We start from the raw sequence: 20,232 nt of genomic DNA on the forward strand, positions 1-20,232 counted from the left end.
AAAATAACATGTTATTTCTAGTTAATTTGCAGACCTAATTAGATTAGTAGGTTAGTTTAGATTAACATAACCTTAAAAAAGTCAGGTAAAGAATTATAAGCCCTGATAGCAAAGCCCACCCGTAAATCCATTCTTTTTAATTTTTAAGTTTTTTTTAACTAGTCTATATAAAGTGAGTCCTTAAAATCTCCATTAACAGGTTATTGATAAAATCAATTTGAATTTCTTTTTTTTTTTAACAAGTATTCGCGTATATTCTACATTCATACATAATGTTGCATTCTAATATACAAAAATATACATACTCTACATTGTATAACTTAATAATGAACTGATTCAATTGTATATTAATTTTATAATTTTAGATCAGATTGTGATTAATTAAAAAAAACTAAAGGAAAAAATAAAAATATTATTCTCTAATCTATATAAACGAAATAAAAAGACAAATGAAAATAATAAAAAAAAATAAATAAATGAAAAATTGTTTTATTGCGTCACTATAAAAAATCCACACTAAAAAATCCACGCCTAATGGTCTCTTAGGTGGCCATTATAAATCTTTAAAAAATCTACGCCTAATGACCTCTTTGGTGACCATTAAAACTCTTTACAAAATCCACTACCTATGGCCTCTTTGGTGACCATTAAAACTCTTTACAAAATCCACTACCTAAGGCCTCTTTGGTGACCATTAAAACTCTTTACAAAATCCACTACCTATGGCCTCTTTGGCGGCCATTAAAAGTTTTAAAAGATTCACGCCTAATGGCCTTTTTGGTGGCCTTTAAAATCCCACATTAAATGGATCTGAAACACTTTAAAATCCACGGTTTACGGACCCTTTGGTTGCTCTAACCAAATCATTGAAAAATCCCAAAAATTATAATAATAATATGTAATAGTTTATTTGTTGATAAAATACATTTGTAACATTTTTCATTTGTTTAAATACAACCTAAAAAAAGTCAATAAACAAAATATTAATGGAATGCAAATTTCCAAAACTTACATTGGTCATATAACAGATGATAAAGAGATTACAATGAGTATAGGAATTAGTCATTAAATAATAAAATACATAACAATTATGTTATTACAAAAAAATATGGATTGGAATGAAAGCAGACCAGTGCTTTAAATGAGTTTAAATACAATTCAATCTAGGAAGAACATAATTATTAATATTTGTATACTAAATTAATCACTTAAGAGCTATGAATTGCTTGCTGTATTTTCTTTGTTGTTGTTGTTATTGTTATTTTTGCCATTGGCATTCTTATCACTGAGGGCATTCATAAGCTGGTAAATAAATAGAAGAGGGAGTTGCAAATATTTATGTTTGTTTCTTTACTTTTGTTATTACTCACCTCTTTGTTTTTCTTTTCGTAGGATTCTTTTAAACGCGCCTCTATCTTTGCCAACGAAGCATCATATTCAAATTTCAGTCTATCATATTCTTTGAGCATGTGGGCTTCTTTGTCCTCAGAATAGCGCTGCAAATGAAAGTCGTCATTAATTTCCATAGATCTCTCTGCATTCCATTGTCTTACCTTATAATTAGCTGCCGTTCTCTTAGCTGAATTATATTTAGTGTGCCAAGAATTAATGGCCACTTCATGGGCCTTTTGTAAGTCCAGAAACTTTTGTTTCCACTCCATTTCCACAGTGTCCAAGGATTTTCGTTGCTCTTCCCATTGCTTCATAACCGCCTTCATGGATTGCCTTTCGGCTTCAATTTGCTGTTGACGTTCATTTAATTCGTGCGTTAAATCTTTGATTTTTTGCGCCTTCGCCTGCAGCTCCTCCCTTGTCTTTTGCACAACTAAATTCATTTTTTGTAAAATTTCATGATTTTCATCGTCTTTTTGTTTGAGTATCTCTTCCATTTTTTCACGATCCAATAGAATGGCTGCCTTTAGTTGATCCACTTCATGTTGCCTTTGTTGCAATTCTTCGCTGACATGTTGATATTCCCTTTGCAGGCATAAACTTTGTTCTTGCGTTTGATGCATTTTCAATTGGATCTTTTTCAACTCCACAGCAAATATTTTGGCCATTTCATCGCGTATGCGTGCCTCAATCTTTTTAGTTTCATTTCTATCCAGCTCTGGGGATGTCACCACACTTTTATCACTCATTTGTTGGGAAGTGCTGCGCGCTGATGAACTGTGTGAATTGTCGGCTGTGGAACTTTGCGATCTGATGTATTCCTCAAATTGTGTTGCCTTGGTTTTTAGTTCCTTTATCAACTGTTCTTGTTGTTCGGAAAGCTTCAATTGATCATTGAGTTCGGCAATGTGATCATTGGAAGTCTTGAGTTCCACTTTCAGTTCGTCAATTTCTTTCTTGCAAACGGCATTGATATTGGTGAGCTTTAGATTTTGTATTTCGAACTGCAGAAGAGTGAAGTAAAGAAAATTAGGATCTGGATAATATTATTAATAATATATCCTACAAAATACTTAAAAAATACAAGCACAATATCCTGCAAAATACTTGAAAATCCACATATAATATCCTCCAAAATACTTGAAAAAATCCACGCCTAATATCCTCCAAAATACCTGAAGAAATCCACGCCAAATATCCACCAAAAAGTCTTAAAAAAATCGACGCCTAACATTTTTTTAAAAAAAAATCCACGCTTAATATCACCCATTTTTTTTTTTTTTTTTTTTGAAAAAACCCCACGCCTATTATCATCCAAAAAATTAAAAAAAAAAAATACGCATTATATCCTCCAAAAAATGTTGAAAAAATCCAGTCCAGGCCTAATATCCTACAAAAAAATCTCCAAAATCATCCAAACAATCATTAAAAAATCCACAAAAATCCAAAAATGTTGAAAAAATCCACGTCTATGATCCAAAAAATATTGAACAAAAATCCACGCCTAATATCCTCAAAAAAAATCTTGAACAAAAATCCGCACCTAATATCTTCAAAAAAATTTTTTTGAAAAAATCCACGCTTAATATCCTCAATAAATTCTTGAAAAGCCACGCCTAATATCCTCAAAATCTTGAAAAATGCACGTCTATCCTATCCTAAAAAAAATCTTGACAAATTTCACGACTAATATCCTCCAAAAAATCTTGAAAAAACACGAATAATATCCTCCAAAAATCTTGAAAAAAATCCACGCCTAATATTCTTCAAAATAATCTTGAAAAAATCCACGCCAAAAATCTTGAAAAAATCCACGCCTTATATTCTTCAAAATAATCTTGAAAAAATCCACACCATAAATCATGAAAAAATTCCACGCCTAAAATTCATCAAAAAATCCACGCCTAAAATTTATCAAAAAATCCACGCCTAAAATTCATCAAAAAATCCACGCCTATTCCTCAAAAAATCACGCCTTATATCCTCAAAAAAAAAATCTTGAAAAAATCCACGCCTAATATCCTTCAAAAAATCTTGAAAAAAATTACGCCAAATATCCTCCACAAAAATCTTGAAAAAATCCACGCCTAATATCCTCCAAAAATCTGGAAAAAATCAACGACTAATATCCTCAAAAAAAAAATCCACGCCTAATATATTCCAAAAATTTTTTTGAAAAAATCCACCCCTAATATCCTCCAAAAAATTTCGAAAAAAATCTACACCTAAAATCCACCAAGAAAATATTTTGGACAAATCCACGCCTAATATCCTCCAAAATAATCTTGAGAAAAAATCCACGCCTAATATCCTTCAAAAAATCTTGAAAATCCAAGCCTAATATCCTCAAAACAATTTTTGAAAAAATCCACGCCTAACATCCTTCAAAAAATCTTGAAAATCCACGCCTAATATCCTCAAAAAAATTTTCTTGAAAATCCACGCCTAATATCCTCAAAAAAATTTTCTTGAAAAAATCCACGCCTAATATCCTCAAAAAAATTTTTTTGAAAAAATCCACTCCTAATATCCTCCAAAATAATCTTGAGAAAAAATCCACGCCTAATATCCTCCAAAATAATCTTGAGAAAAAATACACGCCTAATATCCTTAAAAAAAAAAAATCTTGAAAAAATCCACGCCTAATATCATAAAAAAAAAATCTTGAAAAAATGTACGACTAGTATTTTCCAAACATTTTAAAAAAATTCACGCCAAATATCCTTCAAAAAATCTGGACAAAATCCACGCCTAATAAATATCCTTCAAAAAAATTTCGAAAAAAAGTCTACGCCTAAAATCCTCCAAGAAAATATTTTGAAAAAATCCACGCCTAATATCCTTCAAAATAATCTTGAGAAAAAATCCACGCCTAATATCCTAAAAAAAATTTTTGACAAAAATCCACGCCTAATATCCTCAAAAAAGATCTTGGAAAAATCCACGCCTAATATCCTTCAAGAGAATCTTGAGAAATTCACGCCAAATATCTTCCAACAAATTTCGAAAAAATCTACCCCTAATATCCTCCAAAAAAATGTTTTGAAAAAATCCACGCCAAATATCCTTCAAAAAATCCACGCCAAATATCTTCCAAAAAATCTTGAAAAAAATCCAACCCTAATATCCTTCAAAAAAAAAATTGAAATATATTGAAAAAATGCACGCCTAATATCCTCTTTGATTGCTCCAAAAAATTTAAAAAAACGACCGTAATATCCTCTTTGATTGCTCCAAAAAAATTTTAAAAAATCCACCCCTAATATCCTCTTTGCTCCAAAATATCATTAAAAAATCCAAGCCTAATATCATCTTTGATTGCTCCAAAAAATCCACGCTAACATCCTCTTTGATTGCTGCAAAAAATGTTTAAAAAAATCACAGTTTTTATCCTCTGCGGTTGCGCGGTTGCTTCTAAGAACCTCGGTTATAATTATGTTATTTTTAGTTGTTCCTTACCTTCGTTAACTCAGCCACATAATCCATACATTTTGCACATTCGTTTGCAGCATCCTTGGTGGCTTTTGTTGTCTCCAGTTTTTCTTTTTCTAGTTTATCTCTCAGGGCCGCCACCTCCCGTTCGTGACATAGCTTTTCTGTTTCCAACATTTTTGATAATTCCGACGTTTTAACTTCAGCCAATTGTAAAGATCTCTGCAAATGGGCAATTTTCTCCTTGGCCATTTGCAGCTCCTTGGCTTGATCAGATTTTAATAGTTTATCCATTTCATATGATATGGCCTCCTTGGCATTCGATATTTCAACATAGAGATTTTTCAAACGATCACATTCAGCTTGGGCATCTTTAAGGAGGAATTTGTGCTTTTCTAGCTCCAAACGAACATTGTCGACGGTATTTCTCTGCTTCAATTCCAAGTTTTCTTTGCGCATTTGTTCATAGTTTAGTTTAAGGCTTTCGTGTTCCTGCTTCAATTCCTCCAAATCAATTTCTAGATTTTTTATTTGGAAATCCAATTTCTTGCGTTCCATTTCTTGACTTTGTTTTTCCTGCTCCAGAGAGGTGTATTTTGCTTTAACTTCTATGTGTTGGCGTTGCAGTTCTTCAAGTTCATGTTTCAGTGTTTGTAGTTGATTGTCTTGTTGGCTGCTATCAGGTTCCTTGTTGGATTTAATGTGTTCATATTCCTCTTCAAGCAATTTAAGTTTATTTTCCAGGCGTATATTTTCCTCCTTTAAAGTGGTTATTTGTACCAAAGACTTATTTTCTTCTTGTTTAAGGATGCGGATTTCATTTTGTTTATCCTCTACGGTTTGTTGTAGCCGCTTGACCTCTTCCCGTTTGGCTTTAACATTGGCCAAAGCTCGATAAAGTTCATCTTTGAGATTACCAACCCTGTCGATGGGATTGAGGGGTGTACTACCCACAACCCGTCCCTGCGTTTGACTTAAACGTCGTGGTGTATCTTCCATATTATGCTGATGCAGAACACTATCCATAACATCCAATTCTGCCGTGGTCATTTCTAAACGTTCAGTCAAGGAGGCAATAGTTTTCTCCATTTCCTTAATTTGCTCTTGAAGTCTAGCCACCAATTTTTGTAGCCTAACATTCTCTTGGAAGTAATCAGGACGTGACATTAGCTCCTCACAACGTTTTTGTGCCTGATCCAATGCATGACTTAGATCATTGATCTTGCTAGCCTTATCGCATAGCATCATTTCATGATTTTGTTGCAGTGTCTGATAGCGTGTATTCATAACTTCCAATTCCGAAGATTTCTTATCTAATTTATTGGCGGTTTGTTGTATTTGTTGTTGCAGTAACTCCATTTCAGCACGATGCATATCTTCCATATGTTTGCGTTTCATTTCAAAATTGCGTTCTGTATTTTTATTCAAATCCCGCTCAACCATATCGTATTTTCTTTGTACATCGGCCAATAGCATTTGTGCTGTATCCAGTTTTCCTATTAGCGAATTATTTTCCGCTTCTATTTGTTTCTTTTCAGTCTTTAGTTTTTCTATCATATTCTCTAAATTTGAACATTTCTCTTTGGCCTCCACCAAAAGTTCATGGGTACTGTTACGATTCGACAAGGCTCGATCTAGTTCCGCCTCTGTTATGGATAGTTTCTTCTCCAATTCATTGCGGGCTTTATATTCTTCTTTTAAAATGCTTTGCGAATGTTCCAATTCACGGGAGCGTGATTCTAACGACATCTTAAGATTATGTATTTCAGCTTCACATGAAGAGTGATCAGCGGCACTTGGAGCTGCAGATAATGGCTGCTGTTGGCGGGCGAAAACATTATGCCCGTATGGATGGGAAGGTAGGACTTCATGTTGTTGTTGGTGTGGTAAATCATCTGTTGCCAAATCACTTTGAAAATTTGTAGTGGAGTCTATTGTTCCCTCATCATCATCCAAATCGTCGAAAGCATTTTGTAATAAATCACCTAACTAAAAAACATTTGGTTAAATAAATTTTAAATAGGATCAAAGTAATATCTATCTTAATTCCAACCGAAACCGGATTGGAATACAAATATTAGAAGTAGGAAAGTGAATTAAATAATCAGAATCTTTTGTTTATATTGTGGAATGCTTGTTTTTAAAAGAAACACGAAATACCTCACCTCTGCTTGTCTTCGCCTTTGATCTTCCAAGTCCTCCTCTTCTTCCTGCCTTTCCAAGCTACTGTTTATTTTAAGACTTTCTGCTCCCTTAAATAAACTAATTCCGGGAGTATTCATGGTGCGCTTACCCGCAAGACTATCGGTTAATGCTTTTTAAACAAAATTCAAAATTTAAATTAATTGACTGACGCAGACGCCTAATAAAAACAACAAATCTCTTCTTCTTCTCACAGTGGCTGGCAAATTAGGGATCAGTAAATCGATTATCGTATAAGACAGTCTATAATAGAGATGTACAATCTAGTTCATTTTAAAGATCTAGTTCAATAGTTCAGCTCTTTTAACCGAACTAGTTCAGTAATCTAGTTCATAGTTCACTATCCAGTTCAATCATTGGGATCAGAATCGTTCACCGGCTCTTAATCGTTCGTTTGATGAAGACGCAAACATACACCGTATAGAAACAAACAGTTGAATAATGTAATTTAACTACTCCAGAACAAAAATATTATATTTACATAGTTTATTCCATTCATAAAGAAAGGTTAACTTGGTATTAATTTAAGAAAAAACGTCCTTCATTTAGGTGGTGGCTGGCAAAAAATCGTTGTTGTGTGTGTGTAGAAATTGTCATTTCGAAAAAGCTTTGAGCGTCGTGTGCGTTTCTTCTATTTATTTTATCCAAAACAAGGTACTTCAATAGGTAATGTATTCGACATATTGGAATATGTTATGTCTCTATGTTTCTGTAGAAATCTTCATTTTCGAGCAGATCATGGTACAAATATACAGGTAGCCGCATCGGCAATTGTTGGCAACATAAGATGTCAAAATTTGACATCAATTCAATGCAATTGACACATTATGTTACCATCAGCTGGCATGATAATGCTACCTGTATTATTGTACCATGGAGCAGATATTCCATCATGGTACAAATACACAGGTAGCCGCATCGGCAAGTGTTGGTAACATAAGATGTCAAAATTTGACATCAATTCAATGCAATTGACACATTATGTTACCATCAGCTGGCTTGATAATGCTACCTGTATTATTGTACCATGTATTCCATTCCATGCATGGTACAATAAGAAAGGTAGATGCATCGGCGAATTGCTACAACAAAGCAACTTTTTTTGTAATGTAAACTGTCAAAATTTTCGCCAAATGGTCTATTGTTGTCTCTTTTTATCGCTTGTGTTTGTCTATAAAGTGTAGACATGCTATCTCTTACTTACCGAATCATATGGTTTTTTGTTTTGATTTTTCATGGCGAATTTATAGTTTTTTGACGTTTTAGATTCGATCAGCTGGGCTGAGGCATCTACCTTTCTAATTGTACCATGATTCCATGTACTTTCTTCCAAAACGTAAACAAACTCATCACATTACGAAGGCAGCACTTAAAACAGACGACGGCGTCACTTTGCATTTGTGAACGACATGTTGAACTAGATTGTGAATCGTTCGTTCCATGGTACAATAAAACAGAGGTAGGCCAGGTATGAAAATCACTGAGAAATGCTACCCTGCAGCCATGGCTTAAAACGTCAAATGGCATGGTACAATAATAATGGTAGATGTACCTGCATAGCTATCCCGTATTACAAAAACATATGGAACTAAAGGCCTGCGTACATAAGCTGCTTTGCCTGATGGCCTTGCTTTCCTGCTTCATTTCTGACATAATAAAAATAAAAGAATAAAGAAGGCCGAGAAAATTTCGAACTGGGTTGCCCTATTCTTTTTTATTCTTTTATCAGAAGCAAGCAAGGTAAGCAGGCAAGGCAGCTTATGTACGCAGGCCTTTAGAGCTTCACTTTTTATATGTTAAAAGTGCCATATAGTGTAAAAACACTTCTTTAGCTAGGCTCCAGAATATTCTTGTTGGAAAAGTGTTCCAAAAATAGCAAAAGTTCTTCCCAAACTTATGACAGTGAAAAAATATCATTCACTTATTTTCTACTTGAAAAGTTTGGCTATTCTGACATCGTGATAGCTGGCATCCGATGTTCATTCGTAAGTTATGCTAAAAAATCAACAATTTTATTTTGCCCCGCGAATACACATTTTTTGTCCTTGTTTTCAATTTTAAGATATATGCTCTGTTCCAGAACATGCAAGAAGCTACTATTTTTTACTACGATAGTATTTTCTCCTTCATGTTATCGGAAAAATAGTAAAAATTAGTAGATTCTTGCAGTTCTGGAACAGACCAATAGTGTTACAGCAGAAGTTTTTTGTTGGAACAATTCAGCGATACATCTACCTTTATGATTGCATAATGTCAAAAACAGTAAAAATCGTACGGTCGCCGACTGATTATAGTTCAGTGAACTATAATGAACTATATCGACTGATCTAGTTCATACGCTCTTTTCAATGAATCGTTCAATTGAACTAGTTCGTTCATGAACTATACAACTCTAGTCTATAAACCATGGTGGAATAAGAAGGTGTAGCGCCAAAAACAGCTGATCATCATACTAGTTGTCAAAATGCATTATTGTGAATAAAATCTCATACAAAATGTAAACAAGCAATTCACATTAATGCATTATTGTGAGCAAATTTGACGTTTGGTATGATTTGATCATGGTACAATTACTTAGGTAGAAACATCGGCGAATTGCTACAACAAAGCAACTTTTTTTGTAATGTAAACTGTCAAAATTTTCGCCAAATGGTTTCTTGTTGTCTCTTTTTATCGCTTGTGTTTGTACAGTGAAGTGAACACATGCTATCTCTTAAGGCCTGGGTACATAAGCTGCTTTGCCTGGTTGCCTTGCTTTCCTGCTTAATTTCTGACATAATAAAAATAAAAGAATAAAGGCCTGCGTACATAAGCTGCCTTGCCTGGTTGCCTTGCTTTTCTGCTTCATTTCTGACATAATAAAAATAAAAGAATAAAGAAGGCCGAGCAAATTTCGAACTGCGTTGCCCTTTTCTTTTTTATTCTTTTATCAGAAGCAAGCAAGGCAATCAGGCAGAGCAGCTTATGTACGCAGGCCTTAAAGAAGGCCGAGCAAATTTCGAACTGGGTTGCCCTTTTCTTTTTTATTCTTTTATCAGAAGTAAGCAAGGTAAGCAGGCAAGGCAGCTTATGTACGCAGGCCTTTACTTACCGAATCATATTGTTACGAATGTAACTGATAGGTTTAAGTTAGTTTAGTTTAATTTCCGTTAATTTAAAAATTTGAATTGTAACGTAAAGTTTTTATTACGCAGTTACTTTATTTAAGCAACAACAACTACCATGTAGAACTCTCTTCATTATTCTAGATGTTACTTTACCTTTCATTAATGTGCTTTTATTTTGTTTTGCCATAATCATGTAATTATCGTTTAGTTGCTACTTCTTTCTTGCATTTGTTTGTTGTTGTAATTACGTCATTACTTTGCTTGTCGTCCGCCTGTATTCCCCCCATGTATGTATGTGAGTATGGTTGTTCGCTTAGTGCGAATGTGCGTCTGTGTGTTCGTTGCACAGATTCGAGGTGTTGCCAGACTTTCTGGATAATTCTAGACCAAGGAGACTTTGGGGTATAAATACAGGGGAACTGGCAATGACGAGTTGAGTTGTGTTTTAAGCGTTGAACTGAACAGATCGGTTAAAGAATAGCTGCGTGCTAACTAGAGACTTGCTGTGTGCTTAGTAATTAAAGTCGGTTCTGAATAAGTGTAATAAAGTAAATAAAGCATTGTAGAAACGTAATCTAAAACGAAACCTGTTTTATTTGGTACAAATCGTACTGGGGAATGAAACAACGTCTACACGGAGATTAGTTAAATCTAATTCCGTAACAATATGGTTTTTTGTTTTGATTTTTCATGGCGAATTCCTAGTTTTTTGACGTTTTAGATTCGATCAGCTGGGCTGAGGCATCTACCTAAGTAATTGTACCATGGATTTGATGCAAGGCATATTTATATAAGGTAGAAGTGACAATCAGCTGTATTTCTACTTTTTTTGTAAATTTAGTTTTCAAAATGTAATAGGGTCTACTCATGAAATTTGAAACTTCGAAATTTGCTACCATAAAATACTGCTTTTCATCATAAACGTGTAATAAAAATGAATTACGAGAGTTCTGAATGCTTTTTATTTACATTTTGACTCAAATGTGTTCTATTTTAGAGGATTTTCAAAATGCATTTATGTTTTTCCTGAAAACATTTTTCGAATGACCCTATTATTCAATATTTTCTTTGACAATTAATTTTCAATAACAACAATGTTGTTTTTGTAAATTTGTTAGTTGTTGTAACTCATGCATATACCTTATAATAAATATACCTTGATTTGATGTAACACCTTCTTATGCTAAGTTTACATTTACGAAATCTACTCGATTTCAACTGTCAATTCCATAGCTCAAACGTCAAATGAAATCTCATCTGGATTTCATTTGACGTTTAACCTATGGATTTGACAGTTGAAATCGAGTGGTTTTCGTAAATGTAAACCGAGCATTATTCCACCATGCTATAAACCATGGTGGAATAAGAAAGTGTTACATCAAATCATACCAAACGTCAAATTTGGTCACAATAATGTATTATTGTGAATTGCTTGTTTACATTTTGTATGTATTTTTATTCACAATAATGAATTTTGACAACTAGTGTGATAACCAGCTGTTTTTGCCGCTGTACCTGTATTATTGTGCCATGGCCCGGTCCACACTAGCGTGAATTTCATTAAAAAATTATGATTTTACTCTACTATGGACGTCGATCTAGAGACGCATAATTTCATACCAAAATTACAGTGAAATTACTGTAGTGTGGCCCGAGACCATGCTAAAAACATTTGGTCCGTTCCTCTACTTTTAAAAATGGTAAAACCGGCAAAAGTAGAGTATTGCTTGGTTTACATTCGGCGTCGTTTCGTGATTTCAAAGGCGTTTCGTGATTTCGCGCGGAATCAAGCAAAATTTATCATGATTTCGCATACAAAAATGAAATCATCTCATTTCGGGATTTCAGCGAAATCAACATCTAAATCACAGTACACATGATATACAACCCTGTTTTGCCTAAAAAAATTGCAACACTTTTCACGTATCAGAATAAACAAGGTAGATGGTCAATTGCTGCAACAAAAAATTTTAGTATCAAAATTTGTAAACAACGTGGAAAAATATTAAATTACTTTGTTACAATGCTATTTTCATTTTGTTCCCGTACTTTTCTAATGGTTATGTTAGAAAAAGAGCGAATTGTCAAAAATTGCTTCCCCATACAAATTTCTTAAAAAATACGGGAACGGAAAAATGACGGAAATTGCAAAAACTCCAGCATAAATGTCAAAATCAACGTATTAGCTATCATATTAGATGCCAATGAACATGCTTGCTGCTAGTTTCTACTAGGCCAAAATTGTATGGCAGAAAACAGGAGAAGAGGGTGTTATTCGGCGCTATTTTTTAAATAGAAGTGCAAGTTTTGCGGGAACGCATTTGTAGCACTAACCCTGCGTTTACAAATAACAGGACAGTTGACTTCATGTATTGATTGTCAAAATCCCACAACTTGCCTGTGTGACGTAGGCGTCCCGACAACTGCAAAAACAGTTGTAAAATTTTGAATGAAAAACGTCGTTTTTTTGTTTTCCGTTCACATATTTTGTTTTTGTTCACGTTCTTTTGTTTTCAACACATTTCAATTATTATCTCACTTATTTTTACAAAAATGTCAAAAATTTGTCTTGCCTACTGTCTGTGAAAAAATCAGGGACAGCTGGAAGAAAACGACAAATGTATGTATGTGTTAGTAAATCAGAGTTGTATTTGAAGATAAACTGTCTGGTGTAAACGCCTAGTTAAAGGGAAAACTATTGCAAGTACTAATAATGTGCAGGTTTAGGGATACGCAGTGAAATGCTATAATCGGTTTTTCGATCATTCGATTTTTGCGAAAAACTTAAGACTCGATTTACGGTTAGTCGATTATTTGAGAGTGTTCAAAAAGTCGACTTTCGATTAATCGTTAACCGCCGAAAACCGATTATAATCGAATATAATCGACCATTTTCGTTGATGCGATCCGTGATGGTTATATGTTTAAAAAAGTACCGCCGACTACGCGGTTTTAGCACACCCAATAGTCAACTACGAGTAATAGTCGACGATTAATAGTCGACTACGAATAATAATAAACTACGACTAATGGTTGACTACGAATAATAGTTGACTCCGTCTTCCGAAAGTCGATTAAGAATAATCGATTATCCGGTTTTCGCAGATTCAATAGTCGACTACGACTTTTAGAAATTTTAAGGCTAATAACCGATTAATCGATTAACCGAAATCGATTTTACGTATCCCTATGCAGGTTCTGAGCATAACTTTTATCTATCAAAATTTATTATTATGATGTCTCAACGATAAAATATTTTTTTTTATTTTTCATTTGTTAGTACTATACATAAGCTTTGTTCCAGAACTAAAAAGTTTTTACAATTTTTACCACTTTTACACATTTTGCGTTCCCGTACACAAAATTTATATGAAAATCGTTTACGACTTTTACAACTTTTACCACTTTATAAAGTACGGGAACAGGCCAATAATTAATACGATATATTGATAATTTTCCAAATAAAGTTGTAAAGTTCTATATTGTCGTATATTTTTGATGATTAATTCAATTTACAACAATTTTTTTTTTTTGAAAATTCATGTTCGATCAATTGCATATGCGCAACTACCTTGATCATTGTAATATGTTTGAAATCAACAAAAAATAAGTGTAAACACCGGGGTGTATTTCAGGATTTCGTGAAATCCAGTGGATTTTGGAGCGCTAGTGTAAACTTGGTATTAAGGTGTAGTGTTGTAATCATGGCACAATTACCAGGTAGACAAGATCTATTTAACAGGTCACGTAAGTAGCACAAATACAACTCTGTTTTTGCCAAAAGTTCTTCAATATGTCAAAACGTTTGTTTACGTTTTCATACAATTTATTCACAATAACAAAAAATTTGACAGATTGAAACCAATCATCTGGTCATTTTACGCCACCTTATTATTTCATCATGCCAGGTTGATACATCAGCCAACAACTACAACAAAAACCCGTTTAGTACTGTGAAATGTCAAAAATGATGCGGGTACCTGTATGATTGTGCCATCGTTGTAATGTGCAAAAACAGTTGTCGGCAAAAACATAAACAAATAAAAAATAAACAATTCTTGGACTAATTTTTTTTGCATCATTGTATTTGGCTTTATGGTGGTAGCGGCGTGATCTAAAAGCAAGAAATACAATTCTTGAATTCTAGAAAAATAATCAAATTCCACATTTTTGATATGTCCCAAAGAGGAAGAGAAAGAAAATATTAATTACCACAAAAATGATTAAAATTGTTGCCCTAAATGATGATGAGGAGGTGGGAGATTCTGAGCAGGAAGAGATTGTTGCAACAAAGGAGGCACAGGAAGCGATCGCAGAAAGTGAATATGTTCGGGCAATTAAACTTAAAGCTGAAGGAAACACTGAGGCAGCATTGTCTCTACTCAATGAACTGCTGGAAACACAGGTGTTGAACGAAGATAAGAACAACAACAAAATGGTATTCATTAAATATAATTGCCATAAAAATATAGGACTTATTCTAGAGGAAAAGAAGGAATATGAAGGAGCACTTCAGAATTATATATCCGCCATGCTAATAGATAACACTGATATTTTTACTCTGCACAAGTTTGGCCAGTTAGCTCTTAAATTGAGTTCCATGGATTTAGCGGAATATGCATTTGAAAAGTGTCTTGCCATCAATGCACAGCATTGGAAAGCGGCCGATGGACTGTTAATGTCTCTAAATCGTAATTGTAATCTAATAAGGTCGTATAATTACGCCAGTAATTTGTGTACAACAGATCCAAGGCATCGAGAGGCCTTGGAGGTGGTGTCTGATATTGGAATGTGGTTTAAAACAAACCAAGCTGTATTGAAGTTAGCGCAACCGGGCCATGAAATTAACAACAATAATGATTGTTGTGAGAAAGAATTGAAACGTATCTTTAAGTGTGCCAATAATAAGCATACTTATGACAGTGGAAATAGTGCACTCGACACAGTTATAGATTTCCAAAATTTACTTGTGGAACATTTAAATTGGAAATCTATTGGCCAATTTATATTGAATTTACGTCAACACATGGAAGCTAATGATATTTGTCTATTTACCCAATTCAATTTTGAGGATATCATGAAGAAAACTTCCCCGAATAACGCCAGCAGTTCTACCGAAAGGGAAGACCAGCAACATGAATGTAACAATGATGGAAAAGAAACAGCAGATGTTGAGGCAGCTACAGATGGTGGTATTGATCAAAACAAAGTTGCTGTGGAAAGCTCGGAGGTTCAAAACATGGATTCCAATAATGATGACTCAGATTCGAATGCCAAGGGAGAAAGCACGGAGACAACGAAAAACAAGGCCAGGAGACGTTGTAGCGATTTGCACTTTTTAGAACAGTGGGGTTGGCACAAAAATCGCCGTTATTCTTCACGTAAAAAACCGGATAAGGAAGAGCCGGATGATAGTTTAAATTCCTATTTGCGCCGAACATTTTCCAAATACATGCAAGAAATTGCAGTTTCCAACTGGCCCTTTGGTGATGCCGCCGCAAATGAGAAAGAGGGCAAAGAATCGGGCAGTCAATGTGTGAATTGTCCAAACAGTCCCACAGAAGAGGAGTTCCAAACTCTTACCCAAACAGAATTTAATGCATTTCTAAAAGGACTGCAGGAAAACAAAACCGATTTGATGCAGATGATATACATGTGGTTGAAATCTATGTCAATGTTTTGGAATGTACCCATGCCCGAATCGCTGAAGCTATTGTACATACAGCTATTTGACCTTTACCTGTTGCATTTTGATTTGACATCATGTAATCAGTTGCCGGTCGATGATTTTATGATCGCCTATCGCATATGTTTGTTGTTTTTGGAAATGACTGCCGGCAGGGAGGTATTTGAAGATAAAAATTGGAAAAACGTCTTTTATTATTTATCTTTCAATATTGGAGCTTGTAAAATGGAATCGAATGAAAGCACCAACTACTTTGAGATACGTTTATGCTATATCAAATATTTGCTATGTGCCTCAAAGAGTCAATATGATGGATGCCTCAAATGTTTGGATGAAATTGAGGAAATGCTCAAGAACATAAATAGAACCGATTTGGTGTTGCATTTACCACATTCTGGAGGTTATTGCCTTAGTGTTGAGTTAATTGGAAACATGAAGGCCCAATATAAAAGCCAAATTGATATATGCAATTTATCAAAGTTATATGAAAACCAAAAGTGGTCCCAGCTGGTTGAGGTTATTGTCAACAACATGGAACAGCATACCAACAACAATTCGGAAAGTGATAACTGGCTAAAGGATATACAGACCATACTTGAAATACTTTTACAAGCCCTGTGGAAGTTAAATTCGTTTGACTCATGTTTGGCGTGGTGTGAAAAATGTCTCCACTATGGTGTGGTTAATTATTTGTCGGATGAAAATAGCAAAAGCAACAGCCGTTTGAAAATGGTGGCCAGTTTCATTAACTATGTAACCTCATATATTGAGGCATTAATTTTAAATGAGGGTCATGCCATTGTTTTGTCCCTACCCAGTGAAAGTCTGTGTCGCATGGTCCAGAATTTAATACGTCTTGTGGTCTATCAATTTGATGGTAATTTCGAAAAGAATAACTCTCATGGTGCAGATTTGGATTTTAAACCTTTGTGGTCCATTTTACATCAATTGGCATTGAGAGATGAGGCGGCACGAGATGAAAGTAATACAACTGAAGAGGCACCGGCTACAGATGATCTGTTGCCGGCATCTTTTCAAATTTTGTTTACAGCCCATGAGTACTTGGGCCGTCGTCATTGGTGTTCCAACGATAATGGGGAATTTCTCCAATACATTTTGGATGCTGTGGTCAATAATTTTCGTGCTCCTCTCTATGACAGCTGCCGTGATGTTATGTACGAGTATATTGAACAAATTACTTATTGCCTATTCAAATATCCCCAAAGAAAGGCCAGATCAAAATATTTGGAAGATCATGATGCTGCGCCGATAAAACTAAACTGGTCAAGGGCGGTTCAAATCTTTGATATCTACAAGCCGGAACAACTGCCGGAATTTAATTCCTATAAATTGGAATCGATTACATCGGATATGGAACAAATGTTGATTAAAATTGTTTCATTGGTACCCCGAGAAGTTGATCCCACACAAGGTAACCATAAGGTTGTTAACTACATTGAGGGTGTTAGCAGTGAACATCCTGCCCAAATGGAAGACTTTTCATTCCCCTATAAAATAAGTAACTTGTATTATTTATTGGCCGACTATTATTTCAAAAGTCGTGACTTCCCCAAGGCCATTAAGTTTTACACCTTGGATTTGGTAATTAGTCCCTCGCGATTTGACTCATGGGCCGGGGTGGCCTTGTCCAAGGCAAGTCAAATTGAAACCAAACTAAATGGTTTGGATCAAATCAACCTCGAATCGTTGTGGAAGGAATGTGAACAGGTGATACGTTGCTTTGAGTGCTGCATTACCCTGGACAGATTCCAGACTCTGCTGTGGATTGAATATGGTTCATTTTGCTACACATTGCAATCGTTTTTCTCTCGCCGTTTAAGATGTAAATCGGAGAATGAGGAATCATTGGCCGAACTGGAGGCAAAGAAGCTTAAATTACTGAACATTGCCCACAACTGTTTCACCATAACCAATTCCATACAAAATTCCACAGCTGAAGATCAGAATGCCGATAGCAATGATGAGAAATGGCTTTGCCAATATATGCTGGGTAAGATATCGGAAAAACGCAAAGAAGATCCCAGGGTGTATATCAACAACTATTTGTCAGCGGCAAATTATCTCTATGAGAGCAATGCCACCTATCCCATAAAGGTGAATCACAGCAATCCCACCACCTTGTCTGTGGAGGCGCTTGAAGTCTTCTATCGCATTAATGCCTCTATTATAAAATATATTTCAAGGGAAAAGGCCATTTCCCGGAGTAATGGAGATTTATTCAATAAAGTCCTGAAGAAACTGGCGAACAGTCCATTTGCCTTGAATAAGGCAAAAATTGATGGTAACCTTCTCAAGGGGAAAGTTAATGAAAAGGTGCAACTTACTCACCACGATAATACGGCGGTGGTGGCTCCTCACCTAAAGGAAGGACAGTCCAATGCAGCTTCTGGGGTTGCTGCTGAGCCTGGTGTTCCACGGGAAATACTACCATCTTTATCGAGAAGCAGCAGCACTGTCTCCACGGTAATATCAACAGCTGATTCTTCAAGTGTTGATAGTGATGATGACTCCGATGCTGATACAACCATTAAAAATCCAACCACCAATGAGGCCACCACCACCTACACCACGGATGAAATAAAGCCCATATACGAAATGGTTGTACGGAACATTGAAGAGTGTATAACACGTTTCCCGGAACATTATAAATCCATATATCGTCTGGTTTATCATTTCATGAATGGTCCAGCAGAGCTGTGTAGCCTGGAAATATGCGAACAACTGCTAATGGGCCAATACAAAACCAGCCTGGGCAACATTGTCAATGGTCTGTTCTATGAAAAGAAAAACACCAATTTATTTAATGGCATTTGGCGTATACCCTCCTCGGAAATTGATCGCCCGGGAAGTTTTTCAGCCCATCTTGTAAAATGTGTGCGAACTCTAATTCTACTGATGTTGAAAACAAAAAATCACAAAATGTTAATTGAAATCTCCTTGAATTTACACAAAACACCTGATGCCGATAAACGTTACATTGCCGATGCAGATCGCAAGGAACTCTGCCAGCTATGCATAACCTATTGTGTGGAGATATTACGCAATGTATTGGAAGAAAATCAAAGGCAACGTAATGACCAATCGCTGCTAAATCTTCTAGTGGATATTTATAAGATCCACAAGAAATGCATCAAATACATGAGCCAAAAAGAATCCACCTTCACCAAACTTCTCACTGATGTATACAAGTTCTTTATCCAAGATAAAGTGCAAAATATTCCAGAAAATTGTAACTTTTTGGATTTGGCTGTGAAGCTATGTTTGCAGCAACTGACTTTGCAGAAATCCGAAAACGCCTCCTTGTCATGTGCCATGGTTACGAAGAGCTACAATATTCCTGGTCTAAATTTGCCCACAACAACAAAACAGACTAACAGCAGCTTACCACCTAGAATGGAAGTTAACAATTTTGGCCATTCAGAATTCAATGCCCCTGTAGGAGGATTTGAAGCAAGTAGTTTACAAAAACTATTACCCCTAGATTTCCCCGGTTTTACCGAAAGTAAAACAGCTGATATTCTACTTATGCAAGGCTACTATGCCAATCTTTTGCAAAAGGAACAACGTGAACAATTTGCAAATTTAAAAACATCGGAAATACAAAATTTACTGTCATCAACACAAAGTTTGTTAAACCTCAATGCAATGGGTGATGTCCAGCAACAAACTATGCAAATTTTAACCAAGGAGCTACAACAACAACAGCAGCAAACTAAATCGAAAAGTTCATGGAAGAATAAAACGTCCCAGTGGAAACCATATGATCGCCAACAATCGTCTTCATCAACGACGAAATATGAAGAGAATCTACATCTGCAAAGACTTTATAATGCCACACAAGCTACTAAAATGGAATCGGCGGCAGCAAATGAAATGTTAACGGACATGAGAAAGAACTCATCGGAATCTGCAATGAAGATGTCAATTGATGACTATGCGGCGGGTCCCTCCTCCTCCGCTCCAACAAAAACTTTACAACAAAAATTGGTTGAACGTCAAAAAACTTGCCAGTTAAAAGAAATCTCGGAATCTTTGGCCCATAAAGAAGTTGCAGCTGCCGATACTAGCCGGGATGATGATGTTATTATTTTGGATTAAGCTAATAATGTAAATCTGTTTGAAACAGAAGAATTTTGAGAATAATGTATTCAAATAAATAAAATAAATTTTTAAAATTTAAATTCAAATTTAATTCAAGTTTATTCAAAAAAATCCATGCCTTTTGTGTCATCCCAAAAATCCATTAAAAATCCACGACTTTTGTGTTTTAAGGGTCATCCCAAAAATCCATTAAAAATCCACGCCTTTTGTGTTTTAAGGGTCATCCCAAAAATCCACGCCTTTTGTGTTTTAAGGGTCATCCCAAAAATCCACGCCTTTTGTGTTTTAAGG

At 35.1% G+C, this 20,232-nt stretch overlaps 2 protein-coding genes across 2 annotated transcripts; one reads left to right on the forward strand and one right to left on the reverse strand.

The window, feature by feature from the left end:
* Nucleotides 1–883: 883 nt before the first annotated feature.
* On the reverse strand, nucleotides 884–7,242 carry asl (chromosome segregation ATPase asterless). Its single transcript, XM_073970395.1, has 5 exons — nucleotides 6,990–7,242; nucleotides 4,852–6,813; nucleotides 1,554–2,396; nucleotides 1,371–1,496; nucleotides 884–1,302 (listed from the first exon to the last, which is right to left on the reverse strand). Exons 1-5 carry the CDS (start codon nucleotides 7,104–7,106, stop codon nucleotides 1,216–1,218), a joined length of 3,135 nt encoding a protein of 1,044 aa, XP_073826496.1. The 5' UTR covers nucleotides 7,107–7,242; the 3' UTR covers nucleotides 884–1,215.
* A 6,869-nt stretch (nucleotides 7,243–14,111) lies between these two features.
* Nucleotides 14,112–20,027, forward strand: LOC141395072 (calcineurin-binding protein cabin-1-like). Its single transcript, XM_073970490.1, has one exon. The coding sequence runs from the start codon at nucleotides 14,353–14,355 to the stop codon at nucleotides 19,936–19,938; it is 5,586 nt and encodes a 1,861-aa protein (XP_073826591.1). The 5' UTR covers nucleotides 14,112–14,352; the 3' UTR covers nucleotides 19,939–20,027.
* The last annotated feature ends 205 nt before the right edge of the window (nucleotides 20,028–20,232 follow it).

The sequence above is a fragment of the Musca autumnalis genome, unplaced genomic scaffold, assembly GCF_047663935.1.
Source record: "Musca autumnalis isolate F117 unplaced genomic scaffold, ASM4766393v1 scaffold_1, whole genome shotgun sequence".
NCBI classification, from domain to species: Eukaryota; Metazoa; Arthropoda; class Insecta; order Diptera; family Muscidae; genus Musca; species Musca autumnalis.

Excerpts from the sequence above, each read along its gene's own strand:
- LOC141395072 (XM_073970490.1), top strand. The coding sequence starts at position 14,353 with ATGATTAAAATTGTTGCCCTAAATGATGATGAGGAGGTGGGAGATTCT.
- asl (XM_073970395.1), bottom strand. The coding sequence starts at position 7,106 with ATGAATACTCCCGGAATTAGTTTATTTAAGGGAGCAGAAAGTCTTAAA. Across the intron at positions 1,497-1,553 it reads GAACGGCAGCTAATTATAAG|CGCTATTCTGAGGACAAAGA; the intron begins GTAAGACAATGG and ends TTTCATTTGCAG. Across the intron at positions 1,303-1,370 it reads ACGAAAAGAAAAACAAAGAG|CTTATGAATGCCCTCAGTGA; the intron begins GTGAGTAATAAC and ends TTTATTTACCAG.